We start from the raw sequence: 16682 nt of genomic DNA, 5'->3' as shown, positions 1-16682 counted from the left end.
TGTTATGAGAGCCCAGGTTGCTCTGATAGTGGCCTTCAGCTCTTCTGCATTGTTGGGTCTGGCATATCGCATCTTCCTCTTCAAAATACCCCATCGATTTTCTATGGGGTTAAGGTCAGGCGAGTTTGCTGGCCAATTAAGAACAGGGATACCATGGTCCTTAAACCAGATACTGGTTGCTTTGGCACTGTGTGCAGGTGCCAAGTCCTGTTGGAAAATGAAATCTGCATCTCCATAAAGTTGGTCAGCAGCAGGAAGCATGAAGTGCTCTAAAACTTCCTGGTATACGGCTGCGTTGACCTTGGACCTCAGAAAACACAGTGGACCAACACCAGCAGATGACATGGCACCCCAAACCATCACTGACTGTGGAAACTTTACACTGGACCTCAAGCAACGTGGATTGTGTGCCTCTCCTCTCTTCCTCCAGACTCTGGGACCCTGATTTCCAAAGGAAATGCTAAATTTACTTTCATCAGAGAACATAACTTTGGACCACTCAGCAGCAGTCCAGTCCTTTTTGTCTTTAGCCCAGGCGAGACGCTTCTGACGCTGTCTGTTGTTCAAGAGTGGCTTGACACAAGGAATGCGACAGCTGAAACCCATGTCTTGCATACGTCTGTGCGTAGTGGTTCTTGATGCACTGACTCCAGCTGCAGTCCACTCTTTGTGAATCTCCCCCACATTTTTGAATGGGTTTTGTTTCACAATCCTCTCCAGGGTGCGGTTATCCCTATTACACTTTTTTCTACCACATCTTTTCCTTCCCTTCGCCTCTCTATTAATGTGCTTGGACACAGAGCTCTGTGAACAGCCAGCCTCTTTTGCAATGACCTTTTGTGTCTTTCCCTCCTTGTGCAACGTGTCAATGGTCGTCTTTTGGACAACTGTCAAGTCAGCAGTCTTCCATGATTGTGTAGCCTACAGAACTAGACCGAGAGACCATTTAAAGGCCTTTGCAGGTGTTTTGAGTTAATTAGCTGATTAGAGTGTGGCACCAGGTGTCTTCAATATTGAACCTTTTCACAATATTCTAATTTTCTGAGATACTGAATTTGGGATTTTCCTTAGTTGTCAGTTATAATCATCAAAATTAAAAGAAATAAACATTTGAAATATATCAGTGTTACGAATAGTGTCCTTCAAAGAGTGCGAGGAGTCGACGGGATACAAAATACGCTCTTTAATAAAGATAAGTAGATACAGGAACGTTAACAGAAACATCAATACACTTCATAACATTCTTAATCACGGACCAACACAGAGGGAGAACTCAGGACTTATAAAGGAGCAGGAACAAAAGAGCAAACAACATAATCAAACTCAGGTGGGGACAATGAAACGATAATTAACTAATGAAGGCAGGGACCAAACCAAATAAGGAAAACGATGACTAAGGCAGACATGTAACAATCAGTCTGTGTGTAATGAATGAATATAATATAAAAGTTTCACTTTTTGAATGGAATTAGTGAAATAAATAAACTTTTTGATGATATTCTAATTATATGACCAGCACCTGTATAAATAGTAAATAGTCATACTAAAATCTGGTTTTCACTTAGGCCTGTTTGTGTTACTAAAAATATCAGATTACTCAATTGTCAAAATAATCAGTAGAATACTTGATCACTAAAATAATCATTAGTTACAGCCCTAGATTAGTTAAAATATTTCAAATTACAACTGCATTGTTTAACTTTTTGTAATTAGAAGACATATTTTGTTATTGAAAATTTCTCATTCCAGTGAACCAAGTATTTGTATTTTGTCTCAAGTGTTTTGTCACACCCCTAGTGTCGATAAGTGGTGATATAGCTCATAATATTCCAAGTGTATGATATAGCTTTCATTCTTCAGGTCAACCATATGTTCACGAAAAAAAAATAATAATTTTGAATAAGGAAAGCAATACCTATGCCATAGTATCCTTTCAAATGTTTAAGTTGCCACAGTCATTGCATGTTTTGCATGTGTTGCCCGCCAAACCCCCGGCCCGGCCCGCCCCCGGAAAAAAAAGTTCAGGCTCAGGATTTTTTTTTGCTTTAACCCCTGTGTTTGTAATTGAAGTTATTATAAAGTGTTTCTGTAGCTAGAAATTAAATTATATTGCATACTGGCTGTATTGTATGTGTGTTTGTGTGTGTGTGTGTGTGTGTGTGTGTGTGTGTGTGCGTTATTGTGACATAGGACATAAATTTGTATAATGACATGGGTATGACAAGGAGAAGGTGACTTATGAGGACATCACGCCATGTCCCCATTTTTCAAAACGCTTATAAATCATGCAGAGTGAGTATTTTTGAGAAAGTAAAAATGCAGAAAGTTTCCTGTAAGGGGTAGGTTTAGGTGTACGGTTGGTGTAGGGCAATAGCACATACAGTTTGTACAGTAGAAAAACCATTACGCCTATGGGATGTCCCCACTTTTCACAAAAACAAACGTGTGTGTGTGTGTGTGTGTGTGTACTGATCTGTGTCCACGTGTGTGTCTTATCTGATGCAGGTGGTGTATTTTGGAGACAGCATGCGCTCGGACATGTTCCCGGCCTGCAGCTTTGGAAAGTGGGAGACAGTGATGATTGTGGAGGAGATGGAGGGAGAGGGCGTTCCACGTGCTAACTCTACCCCCAGTAACAGCCCCACCCCGGGTGAAGGCCCGGCAGAGAAAAAGGGCAAGTTTGAGGTGAGAGTGAAAGGCTGTTTCTGTTTAGTCAAGCTCAGGATCTTTTCCACGCTCCATTTCAGGGGTGCTGTGAGTTGGCATTATATATGTGCTCATCTGTTTGTGGCACAAATATATCTCTCTTTCTTTTAAAGCACCATCAAAAAATCTATTGTTGTTCAGTTTAGTTACGATTTTGTTCATAACTCTGAATTATGCTAGTAATTCCAATCCAAATAATACACACATTGTTATCTTGAATATTTCATCAGAGATCTGAAAAACAGCAGCATGAATGTTCTGTTATACAGATACCACTGAGAGGAAATGCAGTTAGCAGGAAGGAGGAAGTGGAGAATTACAGGAAAGATAGTGGATGTCCTTGTAAAAATGTGTTTATACAGCAGAAATATCATTTTTGAGGAAATCCATTTTTTAGAAAGTTGTTACTTCACTCAACCTCTTACTGTGTCATTTATGGTTTATAATTCAGTTTTTGAGATGAATGTATTTTACATTTTTCAACATTTTCACTGAAAATGTTCTCTAATAATTTTGACTGGTCTTTGGAAAGGTAACTGTCTAAAATGTTCATTTGATATTTAAAAGTGACTAGAGCTATTCTGCTAAAGTTGTCCTTTAAGGAGTAATTACTGTGAAACAAATGTACCTAAAATTAAAAGAAAGTATGGTTACACTTTATTTTAAGGTGTCTTTGTACCAGTGTAATTATACATTTAAGTACTGAGTAATATTAATTAACTACATGTACTTATTATATGGTTAGGGTTTGGCTTAGGATGATTTGCATGTAATTATGCATAATTTATTGTTATTATAATAGTAAGTACATGTAACGTGTAACAATGACACCTTAAAATAAAGTTACCAAAAGTATACGATTAGTAGAATTGTGGATTTTTTTAGGGAAAAAAAGACTTCACCTTACATTTTCTCAACAAGGCCAAATTAACATTTTCTCCATTTAAATGTAGAATTATCTGTAATTTAAATCATGCACAATGTCTTGGATTAAGACAATGACACATCTTACCCTACTCTATTTTCTTCTGTATATCTCTCTGTCATTCAGTTTTAGTGACCCCAATGATTTTTAGTCACTGCCTATGCAATAATCATATGCCAGTATATAAATTAGGCTCAATTTTATTATACTGATATTTTGAAAAGCCTTGTTAAAACATAGAGCTGATAAGAGGTTAATTTTCAGCCAGTATTATGCAACAGTTAGTTTTTTTTTGTTTTTTGGTCAAACTATGGGAATTTCTGATCAAACGCTTCCTTTTTTCTCAGATCAGAGAGTTTAATTCTATTGAAGTCCTTCTGTTGCATCTTTACAACATGCTGAGAGAAATTGTTTACTTCAGATCTCAGCTTTTATACTGGACATCAAATGGTGACCCAACTCAAAAGCATGTCCTCAAACTCTGAATTTTTCTAAACCTTTTTTTGTTTCTGGTTTACGTATTTATTCTTATTGCAAGTTAAGTCATATTTATCATTTGCCTTGTATTCATCTTTAAAAGCCAAACACAAAAATACACATCAAGCAACTTGTCCTTGTTGGCATTTGCCTAATTTGGGATGAATTTGCCCCAGAATACTAAAGAGTTCAATTGGACATTGTAACAAAAAATTGTGACATTGTGTTTTTCACTTGTTTCTCCCCATGAATATAGACATGGTAACAGTTATGGCACTAAATTAATTAGAAACAATCAGTCAAGCAACCAGGTGACACAAAAAACATTAGAAAACGGTTCATTAGTTGTTTCTATAGAAAAATGTTTGACGAAAGAATGCCACGATTGACCAATTAGAATTCAGTATTCCAGAGCGCTGTCTATTATGCCTATTGATTTTGCTTTCCCAGTTATGCACTATTGAATAGTTATTTCATGTTTAGCATTTAGCAGTTTTTTATTTTTAGAAGAGATCAGACCTTTGACCCATTTTTAAAGCTAAATGCTTAACATAATCACATAAATCTCAACACAATCTCTCCGGTATTCAGTATTGAGAATGCTGAATTATGTCTGATACTGCACACGTGGGTTTGTCAAGGTTGACTGCTCTTTCTCTTTTTCTCTTACTGTTTGTCTTTCTTATAATCTTTCTCTTAGGATCAAGGAATGAAATCTCCCTCAGCTGTATCAAACCAGTGGGGCTCATATTTTGTGGATGTGCAAAAGAATGAAGGAGAGGAAACACAGAGGCTCACCTGGTGTTGCCACAGTATCCACACATACAGCACCATGGCTATACCCAGCATTGAGGCTATAGCAGGTAAGTGTATTAAACCTACAGAGGGGTCCAAAAGTCTGAGACTGGTACACATTTTTCTGAATTAGAGATGCTGCAGAATCTTAAGTATTTCATCATTGTACATCATAACATTCAAAATTGCATCGTTTTCCTTTAAGATTTAATTATAAAGATTTAGGTTTTTAGTATCGTCTGAGAGTTTTGCCTCCAGCTGTATATACTGAACACATCACTGAAGAAACAGTTACATGGGGTTTTCCGTTCTCTTTTATCTCCAAAGCATGGCCTCAACATGGGAGAATGAGGATCCGATGACTTTGAGTATCTTTTGCAGAGTTTGGTGAATCTTAATTTCGGAATTCTGAATTTCTGAAAAAGTTGCACCAAATGTGACTTTGTACTTTGTAACTTTGCTGATCGATTACACCCCTGGTAACTGTTTCTGCATTGACGTGTTCAGTAGATACAGCATGAGCCAAAAGTCTGAGATGAAAAGAGTTAGAAAAAATGACGATTTCAGGCAGTCTGATGCTGGTCAACACTGCAAATATTGACCCTTGTACAAACCGTTACTTGTGATGTTTCTTATTTCAAATAACTTTGAATGAAAGTATTGCATCTAATATTACATTTTAAAAACTATTTGAATGTAATTTAGCCCACTTCAAAGAATTTATCTTTAAGCACATATTTCTGAAAGATAAAATAATTATTATTGAGCAATATCAATAGTAATTCATTATATTATTACGTTGATGCATACTCTTATTTGGTGTAAAAATACCAAATAAATATATTTTTAATTGGTACAGTTGTTTCCAACCATCTTGGGAATTTTTTTTTTTAATATATAAATTTCAGTCTTAAGACTTTTTCAGTGTAAATGTTTAATGGTCCTTGTTTTATAGTTTGTCTGTAAAACTTCCACCTGTTCCATCTCTCCTCTAGATCTTCCTCTAGACTTTAAGTTCCAGAGATTCTCTTCGGATAAGCCCATCACGACAGGTTATTACCCCAGACCTCCAGACTCGCTGCTGAAATGGGAAGAGAACTAGCCCCGAACCCTCAGGCCTGTCAGCATAGACCAAGAGATTGTTTCACCATTACGCTCTGGAGCTTCACCACAGAGCTAGACCATCCATTCGTCCAATCAGTGATAAAGCTGTGTGAATGTAACTCCCAGAGCACTGTCTGTGTATTTTCTTCTCACCCCTTCCTGAATCACTACAGCATACACCATATGAAGTCGTGTCTGTACACATGCTGAATATATGTACATTGATCATTGGATGTAGGAGGAAGTCACAGTGTATCGTGTCTCACCCAGCATTGTGGACCCTACTTTTAATGGTGTACAGAGAAAAAAAAAAAAAAACATAGCTTTCCCATGAGCTGTGTGTATTAAAATTGTTATTTTTTTTGTTCTGTTTTTATGAAGGGAATGTTATATGACCTCAGAGGATTTGTTCTTGCAGCTGTTGTAAATGCTTTCTGAGGAAAGCAAGCACACATTATATTGAATATTCATGCAATCAAAAAACAGCCATGAGTTCTTTGTTCTATTTATGATTGGTTGATGTTTTGAGAGGGTTGTAACCTGCAGGTTTTGTAGCTGGTTCAGATCTGGGCCGGTTTATTATGGAATAATGTAGTTTGTTTTACTTTCCATCATTTGATTATGATTCGGGTACTTTAGTTTACGTTTCTGTGACAAATGGAGAAATGGACGTCATACTTCCAAGCGCCAGTAATAAAAGGAATAGTTTACCCAAAGCTAAAAGATTTTTGGTATTTATTCACCATCGTGTTGTTCCAAACCATGGAGCTGTTGATGGAACATAAAGGCTTTGCTGAAGAATCTTCATGCAGCTCTTTCCATACAGCAACAGTTTAAAGTTTGTAAGAAGGACAGAAATAAAAGCACCGGAAACTAGTCTATATGACTCGTGTGCTACATTTCAAGTCTTCTGATGCCACAAGAAGAACCTGTGTTGTAATTTACTGACCATTTTTTCCTCCAGTTAACTTATAGAGCCCTTGCATCAGTTCACTGATTTAGTCAGCTGAACAGAAGAACTGGATCATTGAATTAATTGGTATTTTAAGGTGGTTATTTTCTCGTTGATCTAGTAAATGACGTGTTTACAGTCAGACTGATTTGTTTAACTTGCAGACTTGATGATCCAGTTACAGCAGTTCTCAGGTTAACAGCTCACTGATGGAAAAATTTATCAGTGAAAAAAGACTCACATTTTGGTCTGTTCCTCACATCGGAAGACATGAAATATAGTAAACAAGTCCTACACTCTTCAAAATAAAGGTGCTTCACGATGCCATAGAAGAACCTTTTTGTCTGAATGGTTCCATAAAGAACCTTCAACATCTGCTTTGTGGCGAAAGATGGTTCAAGGATGATAGAAAGTCATTCAAGTTTGGAACAACACAAGGTGAGAAAAGAATGAATTTTCATTTAGTGGTGAACTATTACTTGTAAATGCCTTTCGTTTCAGGTCTTCATTGTAATTGAATGAAGAGGGATGATTTTTTTTCTGTGTATGTAATGTTGTAGTAACATACTGTGTAAAAACAAATATTGTGCTGTTGGGTGATAGTCAATGTAAACAGTCAGTTTCTGTCGTGCGCAGAACCGGTGTTTAATGGTGCCAAGCTTTTAAATCACCCATTTAGTGATTTTATGTGTCGGGGCACATCTCTCACTTAAAACCTGTTATTTGCTTCATGTGTGTGCTGGCCCTGAGCTTTAATAATGATTTGTTTAAAGCAATGTAAGTGGAATTGATGTTTTTATGTTGAGTGCTCTGATGAGGTTTTTGCAGTGGTAGGCTGTAATGGATTTTACATTAAAAAAATGGTACAGTGTTAAATCACACTGCATGATAACGGTTTTACAGAGATGCCCAAAACGGAGTATTAAGAGACACTAGGCAGCTTCATCATGGGTGCAGAAGTGTGGAAACCCTCATCATAAGCATGACCTACTTTTCTGAAATAAAAAAGAAAATTGTCTCCTCTTCTGTATGTCGTGAGTAGCACTAGTGCTTGTTTATTGAGGTGCAGGGAAAGTGTTCATATGTGCAGATAAAATAAAAAATGAAAAAGTGCAATCAGTGTTTATGTATGTTCATGTGTTGTCGCTCCTGATTGCCATTGCGTATTTGCCAATGATGCAATGTTTGCTTATTGTTCACATTGAACAGCATGATAAATGTTTTATTCTATGTAAGGTAGATGCAAAGAAATGCAAATAAAGGCATTTCATTGTTTCACATTTAAATATAAATGATAAATATTCAGTAATATTATTTTTGGATAGTTGACGTATAAAGAAGATCTCAACTTTTTTTTTTTTTTTTTTAAGTACATTCAGGATTGTGGGTTCAGATTTGCAAGAATATATAAGAGGAAAGCTCTTAGGTCCTGTGACAAGTTGTAATGTATAAATATTTTTTGATTTTGTTTTTTGCCTACACTAGTTCATTTTAAATGGTCATGTGATATAAATTTAAGAACTGCAACTAGGCTATTCAATGCAATATTTCAATTATGGTAAAAATGAACGGAAATCGTGTGTGTGTGAGAGAGAGCGAATAAATAGTAATTCATTCAAATTCATAAAAATTTAGATGGTAGAACGTCAAAACCACAACTCTCAAGAATAATAATCCACTACCCAAATTTCATTTTAAAGGTGTCCATGTCTTTTAAGAGGCGTGGTTATTGTATGCACTGAAAGTGTTACTGAAAAGAGAGAGAAAGGCCCCACTGGGCATGTTTCCCCTCCCTCTGCTCCAGAGCGCGCCTCCTCCAGCAGATGTGACGTTGCTTCAGTGACTTGCTTACTGCGCAGCTGATTGCGGTTCTGCGCATCTGTTGACGGCAAACTCTTTCAGGCCCACGGATGCTTTCCATCAGGCATGAGACCCATGATTTCAGCGTTTTTTGGCAAGGTTAAGATAACGCCAGCGGATCCGAGAGGTAACGGAACTCATACATTTTCTTACGATTTATATGTTTTCGTGTGTTGAACTTTAAAGTGCGTTTTGAAGTCCGGTTTCTAACAGTGAATCCTCAAACGAAGTTTAAAAAAAAGTTAAAGGTATTTGTTTTACTTACTGTATACATTTGATAAATCGCTTTATTTAAATCGTGTTTAATTTTTTAATGCCTTAATGCTTTCGTAGATCTTTCATTTGGGATATTTGCGATCAGTCAGCGTGACATGAATTGGAAATGTCATTATTTTTATGAAAAAAAAAAAAATGACTGGAGGTTATAATTAGCTACAATATAGATAACCACGTAAAATTTTTGTTAGCTGAAGAACATAATTAGATATCTCTATCTTTGACAGCATGTGTTTTTTTCTATTAGAAATGACATACAATGTAGCTTTTTTTCTTCTTCAAGAGACAAACTGGATTAAAACAAGCCCGTTCTCTACGTCTTTGTGTGCGTGTGTGTGTGTGTCCTCAGATCCTTCACACACAGCTAATGCAAGCATTAGTTGTTTGACCATGTGTTTCCTAGCTGGAATGCAGAGGTTCAGGGGTCAAGGGCCACTGCTGTGACTTGCCCTATTTGGTTTCACCTTTCCTAAAGAGTTCTCTGGAATCCAGTGAGTGCAGTACTAACTGGAAGGAAATGATGAATTAATGATGCAGCTTAAATTGAGATTAGATCACTCATATATTGAGCAACATGAAAGGATCGTATTTAAAGTAAAGGCTGGGCTTGTCTGAGTGAGTGTGTGTGTGTGTGTTGTAAGACGGGTAATAGATACCGGCTGCACTGGACACATGTCTAGACACCCCGTAAAACTGGACCAGCTAATTTTCCATTTGACCAACGGCGTGTTAGTCAGTCTGGAGGAGGAGCAGAGAGATCACATTCCTGTTCTTGGAAAGACGCGGTTGTGGTTCGCTGATATTAGCAAGTTCTAACTTTTCTCAGACACAAGAAGTTTAAACACTGCTAATCAAAACAAATAAATAGTAGGCAGTCTCTGTGTCTGGACAGCTGTTGTTTTAAAGTCTTGCTGATCACTCACTAAAGGTGAACACTCATTTACTTTCACCTTTCTCAGCTTGTATGCCCAGTCAGCTATAAGTAGGTAGGCTTCCTCAAAAGTGTAAACACTGTGGCTTTGTTTGTTCAAACCAAGGAGGTCTGTGATTCCTGGAGAAAGCTATACATTAGCACTCCCATACATCTCAATAGCAACTGCCAGGCTAACGAATGATATTTTATTTTGAGCCAATAATAACGCTATAAATGGCATGCGACTAATTACTCTGGAACTATATATGAAGAGTTCATTTGCAAAAACACAATGTTTTTTCATTGTGCATTCCAATTAATCTCAATCAAACTGCAGTTGTTGTTTTTTTGACTAGGTTAAAAAATAACTTTAAAAAACAGCTAACTAACACAATAAAACACAAAAAAAAACATGATTTAAAAAAAAACATGAGTTATCTGTTTTCACAAATAAACTCTTCATATATATATATATATATATATATATGTTGCTTGCAAAATGTTTTGGCCATACTGGAAGTTAGCATTACCCTGGTTAGCCTGACAAAAAGCCAATGGTGTTTTTCTATTTGCTTTTGCAGAAAATAAGCTCTGTGGCCAACAAAAATGTATTATTCTTACATGTTTTGTTCATCAAGATAATCTTCACAAACTAACACAACTTTTATAAATTATGAAGTTGAGGCGCTGATAACCTTGTGGGCAGTGCGCTGACAAACAGTGCTGTTGCGCTACGGATGTCCCAAGTTCTAATCCCAACTCGAGGACCTTTCCCGATCCCACCCCCCTATCTCTCTCCCACTTCGCTTCCTGTCAACTCTGATCTGATCATAATAAAGGTGAAAATGACAAAAATAAATCTTAAAAAAAAATTTAAGTTGAAATACAACAAGTACAAAGCTAAAGTTAGGCTACGGCATGGTCGCATGACTTCAACGTCACCACGCCTAAGATGACAAATCTTTCAATCTTAATTTAAAATTTACAAGTTAGGATGTTTTAGTTAGAATAGTTTGCAAGAGTGTGAGAATAAACAATAAAGCTGTAAAAGTAGACTTGTGAGTAGATTAATTTACCTGTTCAGCGTGATGTTTATTGTCTCAGGAAACCTCTGCAACCACCTTTTCCAAGAAACATCAAAGATTTAAAAATTGGGTATTATTGACGTATTTTATGTTGTAGAATAAAGCGTAAAAAAAAAAATATTTTGAGCTTATGTTAACCATAACCATTAAGCAAGAACGCATTCAAAACTAAAGGTTCTTGCACACTGAGTCCAAAATTTTCGTATGCGTTTTTTTTTTTTTGTGCTCATCATCCTTTCCTATCAAGATGCTTGCTACGGATGCGAAAACGCAGAAAATCAAACCTGATCCAAATTTTTTATGAAGGACAAAAGTTTCGGAGGCAGTGTGTAAATGTAATTGACACAACGTGAGGTCGTATTTATTTTTTAACGTGTGAAGAATTCAGATGAAAATTTCGGACTCGGTGTGCAATGACCTTTAATTGACTTATGACAATGGAACAGTTCAAAAATCTAATTGTTAGATGGTGCAGCATCTAATAGTAAGGGCTCATACTTGACCATGATAACCAGTCAAACCGACATCATTGAGTGAGTTTTATCAGACCGATGCATGGCTGGTGGAGGAGTGTTCTGGAAAGTGGTTCAGGAACAGCAATGGTTTACATTTGTGTTCAGGAACAACGACGGTCAAGATTTGCTCAAACTCTTCTCAAACACTCCTCTATTATCATACAGACATGTTGACCTTTAAAGGTTTGATTAATTGTGTTTTTGAGTGCTATATATAGGGAGCTTTCAGGCATGAGGTGTTTCCTGTGAGCCCGATGAAGAAAAGCGGCAGGGTGAACTTTCGTCTCCGTTTCATAAATGCGTAGAAAAACCCGGAGAGATCAGCCCTACAGCTGGCTCTAATTACTGCAGGCATTCAGACCCAGCAGTGTAGCAGGGAAAATAACATCTCTCTCTTTCTGTCTCCTCAGCTGAGAGGGAGCAAGGTGATGTGGTCTCTCCCTCTCTGATGCCAGAATGAGAACTTACACCCGTGGGGCACCAACAGTGTTCTTTATAAGTGCACTGTGGATTCTAGTGTCCCCGGCTCTGGCTAAAGCGGACCCCAGCGGAGGCATTCCGTTCCTTGGAGGGAACTACGAGGGAACTCACCCCATGCTGTACTTTGGCCAGGCAGAGGTTGAGGAGCTGCAGCGGGCAGCGGTGGGGACGCACAAGGCTTTGGCCCGACAGATCCGGGAGGCCGGGGAGGCCATACTGGAGCGACCAGAGGAGTATCTTCCCCCTTGGAACCCTGCTGAGTTTAGTGCCCGCTGGAATGAAGTCTATGGGAACAACTTAGGCCTGTTGTCTATGTTCTCCCTGCTGTACCCACACCGCGCAGGTGCACTGGACGTAGCCAAGGAATACATGGAGCGCATGGCTGCGCAGCCCAACTGGTAAAGTAGTGTGTGCATTTGTGTCTGAGCTTATGCATTTAATGTGCTGCTTAGCCTTAAAAGAAGCTATGTCTGTGTAATGAGTAGGGCTGCACGATTTATCGAAATATCGCAAGTATAAATATCACGATATGCATATTGCATAACGGCATGCAGTATCTGAATCATTTTAATAATTGGCTACTTCAAAAACGTTGCAAAATTTAAAGTTTTAGGTCGACGCATATCGCAGAGAATAGCTTGATGTTAAAAAGACTTAAGTACAATAAGTTACAGAAAACAACTTCTTGCTGTCTTGTCTTGCTGTCTGACACACACATGAAGCATGCACACAAACCGCTTCATGGACAGCGTGTGATCTGTTCAGTTTTCTGTTTCTGTTTCTCACATTTCAGACCCTGCGAACCTCGAGTTGATTCGTCTTTCACATCTCTTTGTGTTTGAACAGACAGACAGTCAGACATCTCGACAGTCATTCTCGCATTTATGTTTTAAATGAATATAAACCGCTGAGAAAGAAATCAGATGTGATCCGTGCAGTCAGTTTCAAAGGGACAGCAGCCTATAATTACTTGCTGCTGTCTAAATGTCACTACTATTAATCAAACAAAACACAGCTTTAACAGTTATGAATCTTAATTTAATTCATACAGTGAAATTTTTATGTAATGCTAAAACTATTAATCGCATCCAAAATAAAAGTTTTGTTTTTGTGTACTCTGTATATTTATTATGTATATATAAATACGTACACATATATGTATATATTTAAGAAAAATTTTATATTTGTATATTAAATATATTTGTATATTATATAAATATATACATGTAAATACATATAATTATTTTAAAATAATATTTTCAAAATATATACTGCATGTGTGTGTATTTATATATACATAACAAATATACACATTACACACACACATATTACATAAACTTTTATTTTGGATGCGATTAATCACGATTAATCGATTGACAGCACTAGCTAAAACACTTCTGGTCACTTTCAGAAGTTGTAGTGATGCTATCTTTTCCAAGAAAGAATATGAAAGATATATATTGGTTATATAATTTTAGTTTTTAAATATTTTAAAATATAATTTAAATAGATTTTACACACTTAAAGCAATATCGTATTGCATATCAAATATCGCATTATTTAACAAGGTATCGCATATCGCATTTTTCTTCAATATCGCACAGTCCTAGTAATGAGGGTCATATTGTAAGAGCTGTGCATGTGAACGCAGTCTGTAGCATTCCTCGTTAGCACGCCTGTCTACGCAGGTTGAAGCTATTGTTCAAATCCTGCTCTGGGGTGCATTTCCCAAAAGCAAATATGATCACAAGTTACGAATAGACTTTAATGGAACTTCTGACCGTAGTTAGCTAACAATGCTTTTGGGACACGTGCCGTGACCCGGAGTGTGGTTTATGCGGGTCAATATTATGGAGGCCTGCTAGTAAGAGCTATGCAGGTAAACCTCACTCACCTGACCTCAAGAGGCACACTAGTAATTAACGCTAATGGTTACCGTCTTTAGCATCCTTGTTAGTGTGCCCACCTTCTAAGTCACTTGACAATGATTCGAAACCTGCTCAGAGCAGTGTGAGTAGGACCAGTTACACCAGTTAGTTGGTTTGGTTGGATTGAAATTTGTAATGTTTTTGAGCTAAAACAATGATTAGACCTTTGTAGTAAAGGCTAAGTATCAAAATGATCCTAGGCAACAGCTGATGGATTTGTTGAGATAACTATTTACAGTATTGTGAGAACAGAGAGGTGAGCACAGCGTTTTCCCCTCATTGGCATCCACTAAATAACCCATAACATGGAGTTTGCTGAAATTATGCTAAAATAACTGTTTAGTTCCAATTAATTATCACACCTTGAAATTTAGCTTAACTTTCCTGAATTGAACTTGAGATAACTCAAATATCCAACTTCACATTTCAGTTTAACTAAAGAACAAATTATTTACAGTGTAAAACTTTGACCATATAATAATAAAAAAAGTTATAACACAAAACATTCACCATATTTACAGCAGGTGCATATACACATACATTTGGTAATATCCTCTTTCTAATGTTGATGAATCTAGATTGTTCTAAGAGAGAGTGTTTGTGGTTATGAACTAATATAATACGCACCCAAACTTTAATTCCATTTCCAGTCTGCAGAACCTCTCCTATACAGCCATTTGTTACTTTCTGCAAATGTAATTACATTTCTGCATTTGGCAGATGTTTTTTTTTTTCCCCAAAGTGACTTGCATTGTATTCAAGATAAACACTTTCCTTTATGCTGTCTAAAGATGCACTCTGTGTGTGGCTAGATGTTCAAGTAAAGCCAAGTGTGCTGTTCTCAAACCCAGATGAAACACAATAAACAACTTTTATACAGGCCTAGACTACACTTGATTAGATGTGTTTTTGTTCAGAAACTATCCCTGATCCAACTATAACACAAATCATGTTTGATACTCTGCAAAAGGTAAGAAATATAGTTGCTACATAGGGCCACAATTTCTATTATATAAAAGCATAAAGCATTATTAGTTCTATTAGTATTGTAATATGCCAGTTTAACACATTCCATGTTTCTAATTCCACAATGATTCTCTTTTCAGAAACATGTGGTTTGAGTTTACATGTAGGGAAAAAAAATTATGAGAATGTCTTGATGAATCAGGATTTCTGCGTGAAAACATTTGCACACAAGTCTTGTGCATAGCCTGTTTTGTGTTCACTATCACTGTACCTTTAACAGTCTAGAGCTTGATCGTTCTGATAATACTTTTGCAGAAACCTGCTTTTTCAACCATATTGCTTCCTGTACATTATCTCTAAAATGTTGACAAGCCAAACCTGCCTCTGACACTACAACCACAAAAGCCTCAAATGCAGTGAGGGACAGTTAGACTCGCCTCTGATATGTCTGAACTTGTACCTGATGCTTCTTATGCACTTACCTTGCCTCTGATATCACTGCTAAAGTTTATGATTGCCACAAATTAACTGCAGATTTTGATCTGGACTAATATGCGTAAAAGTAAAATCTCAGAAATGCTGATAGTTCGCCCAAAAAAGGACATTCTGTCATGATTTACTCACCCTCACACTCTTCCAGAGTTTTTTTTTTTTCTTTTGTTCAACATAAAAGAGAACATTTAAAGGGATGTGGGTAATCACACAGTTGCTGGTACCCTTTGACTTCCAAGGTATGAAAAAAATATATATATACTCCAGCAATTGTTTGATTGTCCACATTCTTTAAAATATGTTTATTTTTGTTTTCAGCAGAAGAAATAAATTCCTAAAGCTTTGGAACAACTTGAGGTTGAGTAAATGATGACAGAATTTTAATTTTTGGGTGGACTGTCCTTTTAAAGACAGCTCTAATTTTTTGAATACAGGGCCTTTTAGGAGTTTTGAAGCCCTTGTGATAACCCTCTGAAAGCTTAGACATGTAGCCCATCAAATTTATCAAAGGCTTAATTGCTGTCCCCACAAAATCTGGTTTCCATGCATTTAATAACCAACAATAACGGATTTAACTTGTTCACTGAACTAAGAATCACATTGACCCAGATTCCACTGTCATCATTTAATTCTGACACATTCGTTCTTATTTGGAAAGTGTGTGACCTTTGCCTCTTGCACAACAGGAATTGCAAGACGTCTCTAACTAGGTTGTCTCTAACCATCTTCAATGGTCTTAAACACTTGAGAACGGTTATGGATGGCGTTTGTCTTAATTATACAAGTTAGTTCTTGTCCTCGAATAGGTGGGGGCAAGTGACGGTCTTGAGTCACGGCAATGAATCGTTGAATCATTCATTCGTCTGATTTATTCAGAAACATAACAGTTTTTATGTCTCTAAATTGGTATGATTCTGTGGAATGATTCACTTTTCGGCAGAGCTCCCACACTGGCTACTGAAGCAGCGTCACATTCCTCATTCAGGGAACCTGGGTTATATGCATAAGCCAGACTGTTAGGTTCTCTGTTGCTTGAATATTTGGAGTTATGTTAGAGTGGTTTTTAGTTCTCATATGTGTGCACAGCTCTTAAACATGTTTTCAAGTCCTAAATATTCATAGTGCATGTTTTTCCTTACCACCTCCTGTGTGTTCAGATGTGGCTCAGAATGAGTGCTGGAGTTTCTGTTTAAGCTGTGTGGATGGTT

At 37.1% G+C, this 16682-nt stretch overlaps 2 protein-coding genes across 5 annotated transcripts in view; both read left to right on the top strand.

Moving 5' to 3' along the window:
• nt5dc1 (5'-nucleotidase domain containing 1) overlaps positions 1-8075 on the top strand; it is a 61090-nt gene extending 53015 nt beyond the window's left edge. Inside the window, exons 10-12 of the mRNA XM_058755464.1 lie at positions 2506-2685; positions 4809-4971; positions 5899-8075. Of these exons, the coding sequence (XP_058611447.1) occupies positions 2506-2685; positions 4809-4971; positions 5899-6005 (450 nt within the window). The 3' untranslated portion in view covers positions 6006-8075. The remainder of the gene's footprint in view (positions 1-2505; positions 2686-4808; positions 4972-5898) is intronic.
• Positions 8076-8758: 683 nt separating this feature from the next.
• dse (dermatan sulfate epimerase) overlaps positions 8759-16682 on the top strand; it is a 28580-nt gene continuing 20656 nt past the window's right edge. For 3 of the 4 annotated variants that reach the window (XM_058756545.1, XM_058756547.1, XM_058756548.1), the window contains exons 1-2: positions 8759-8946; positions 12019-12486. In XM_058756545.1, coding sequence (XP_058612528.1) covers positions 12065-12486 — 422 coding nt within the window. In that variant the 5' untranslated portion in view covers positions 8759-8946; positions 12019-12064. Of the gene's footprint in view, positions 8947-12018; positions 12487-16682 lie in introns of those variants that run through there. The other variant, XM_058756546.1, reaches the window with a different exon arrangement.

The sequence above is a fragment of the Onychostoma macrolepis genome, chromosome 20 (genome assembly GCF_012432095.1).
Source record: "Onychostoma macrolepis isolate SWU-2019 chromosome 20, ASM1243209v1, whole genome shotgun sequence".
In the NCBI taxonomy this organism is placed as follows: domain Eukaryota; kingdom Metazoa; phylum Chordata; class Actinopteri; order Cypriniformes; family Cyprinidae; genus Onychostoma; species Onychostoma macrolepis.
The sequence above is the reverse complement of the archived record's forward strand: the minus strand, read 5'-3'. Positions and strand labels throughout refer to the sequence as shown.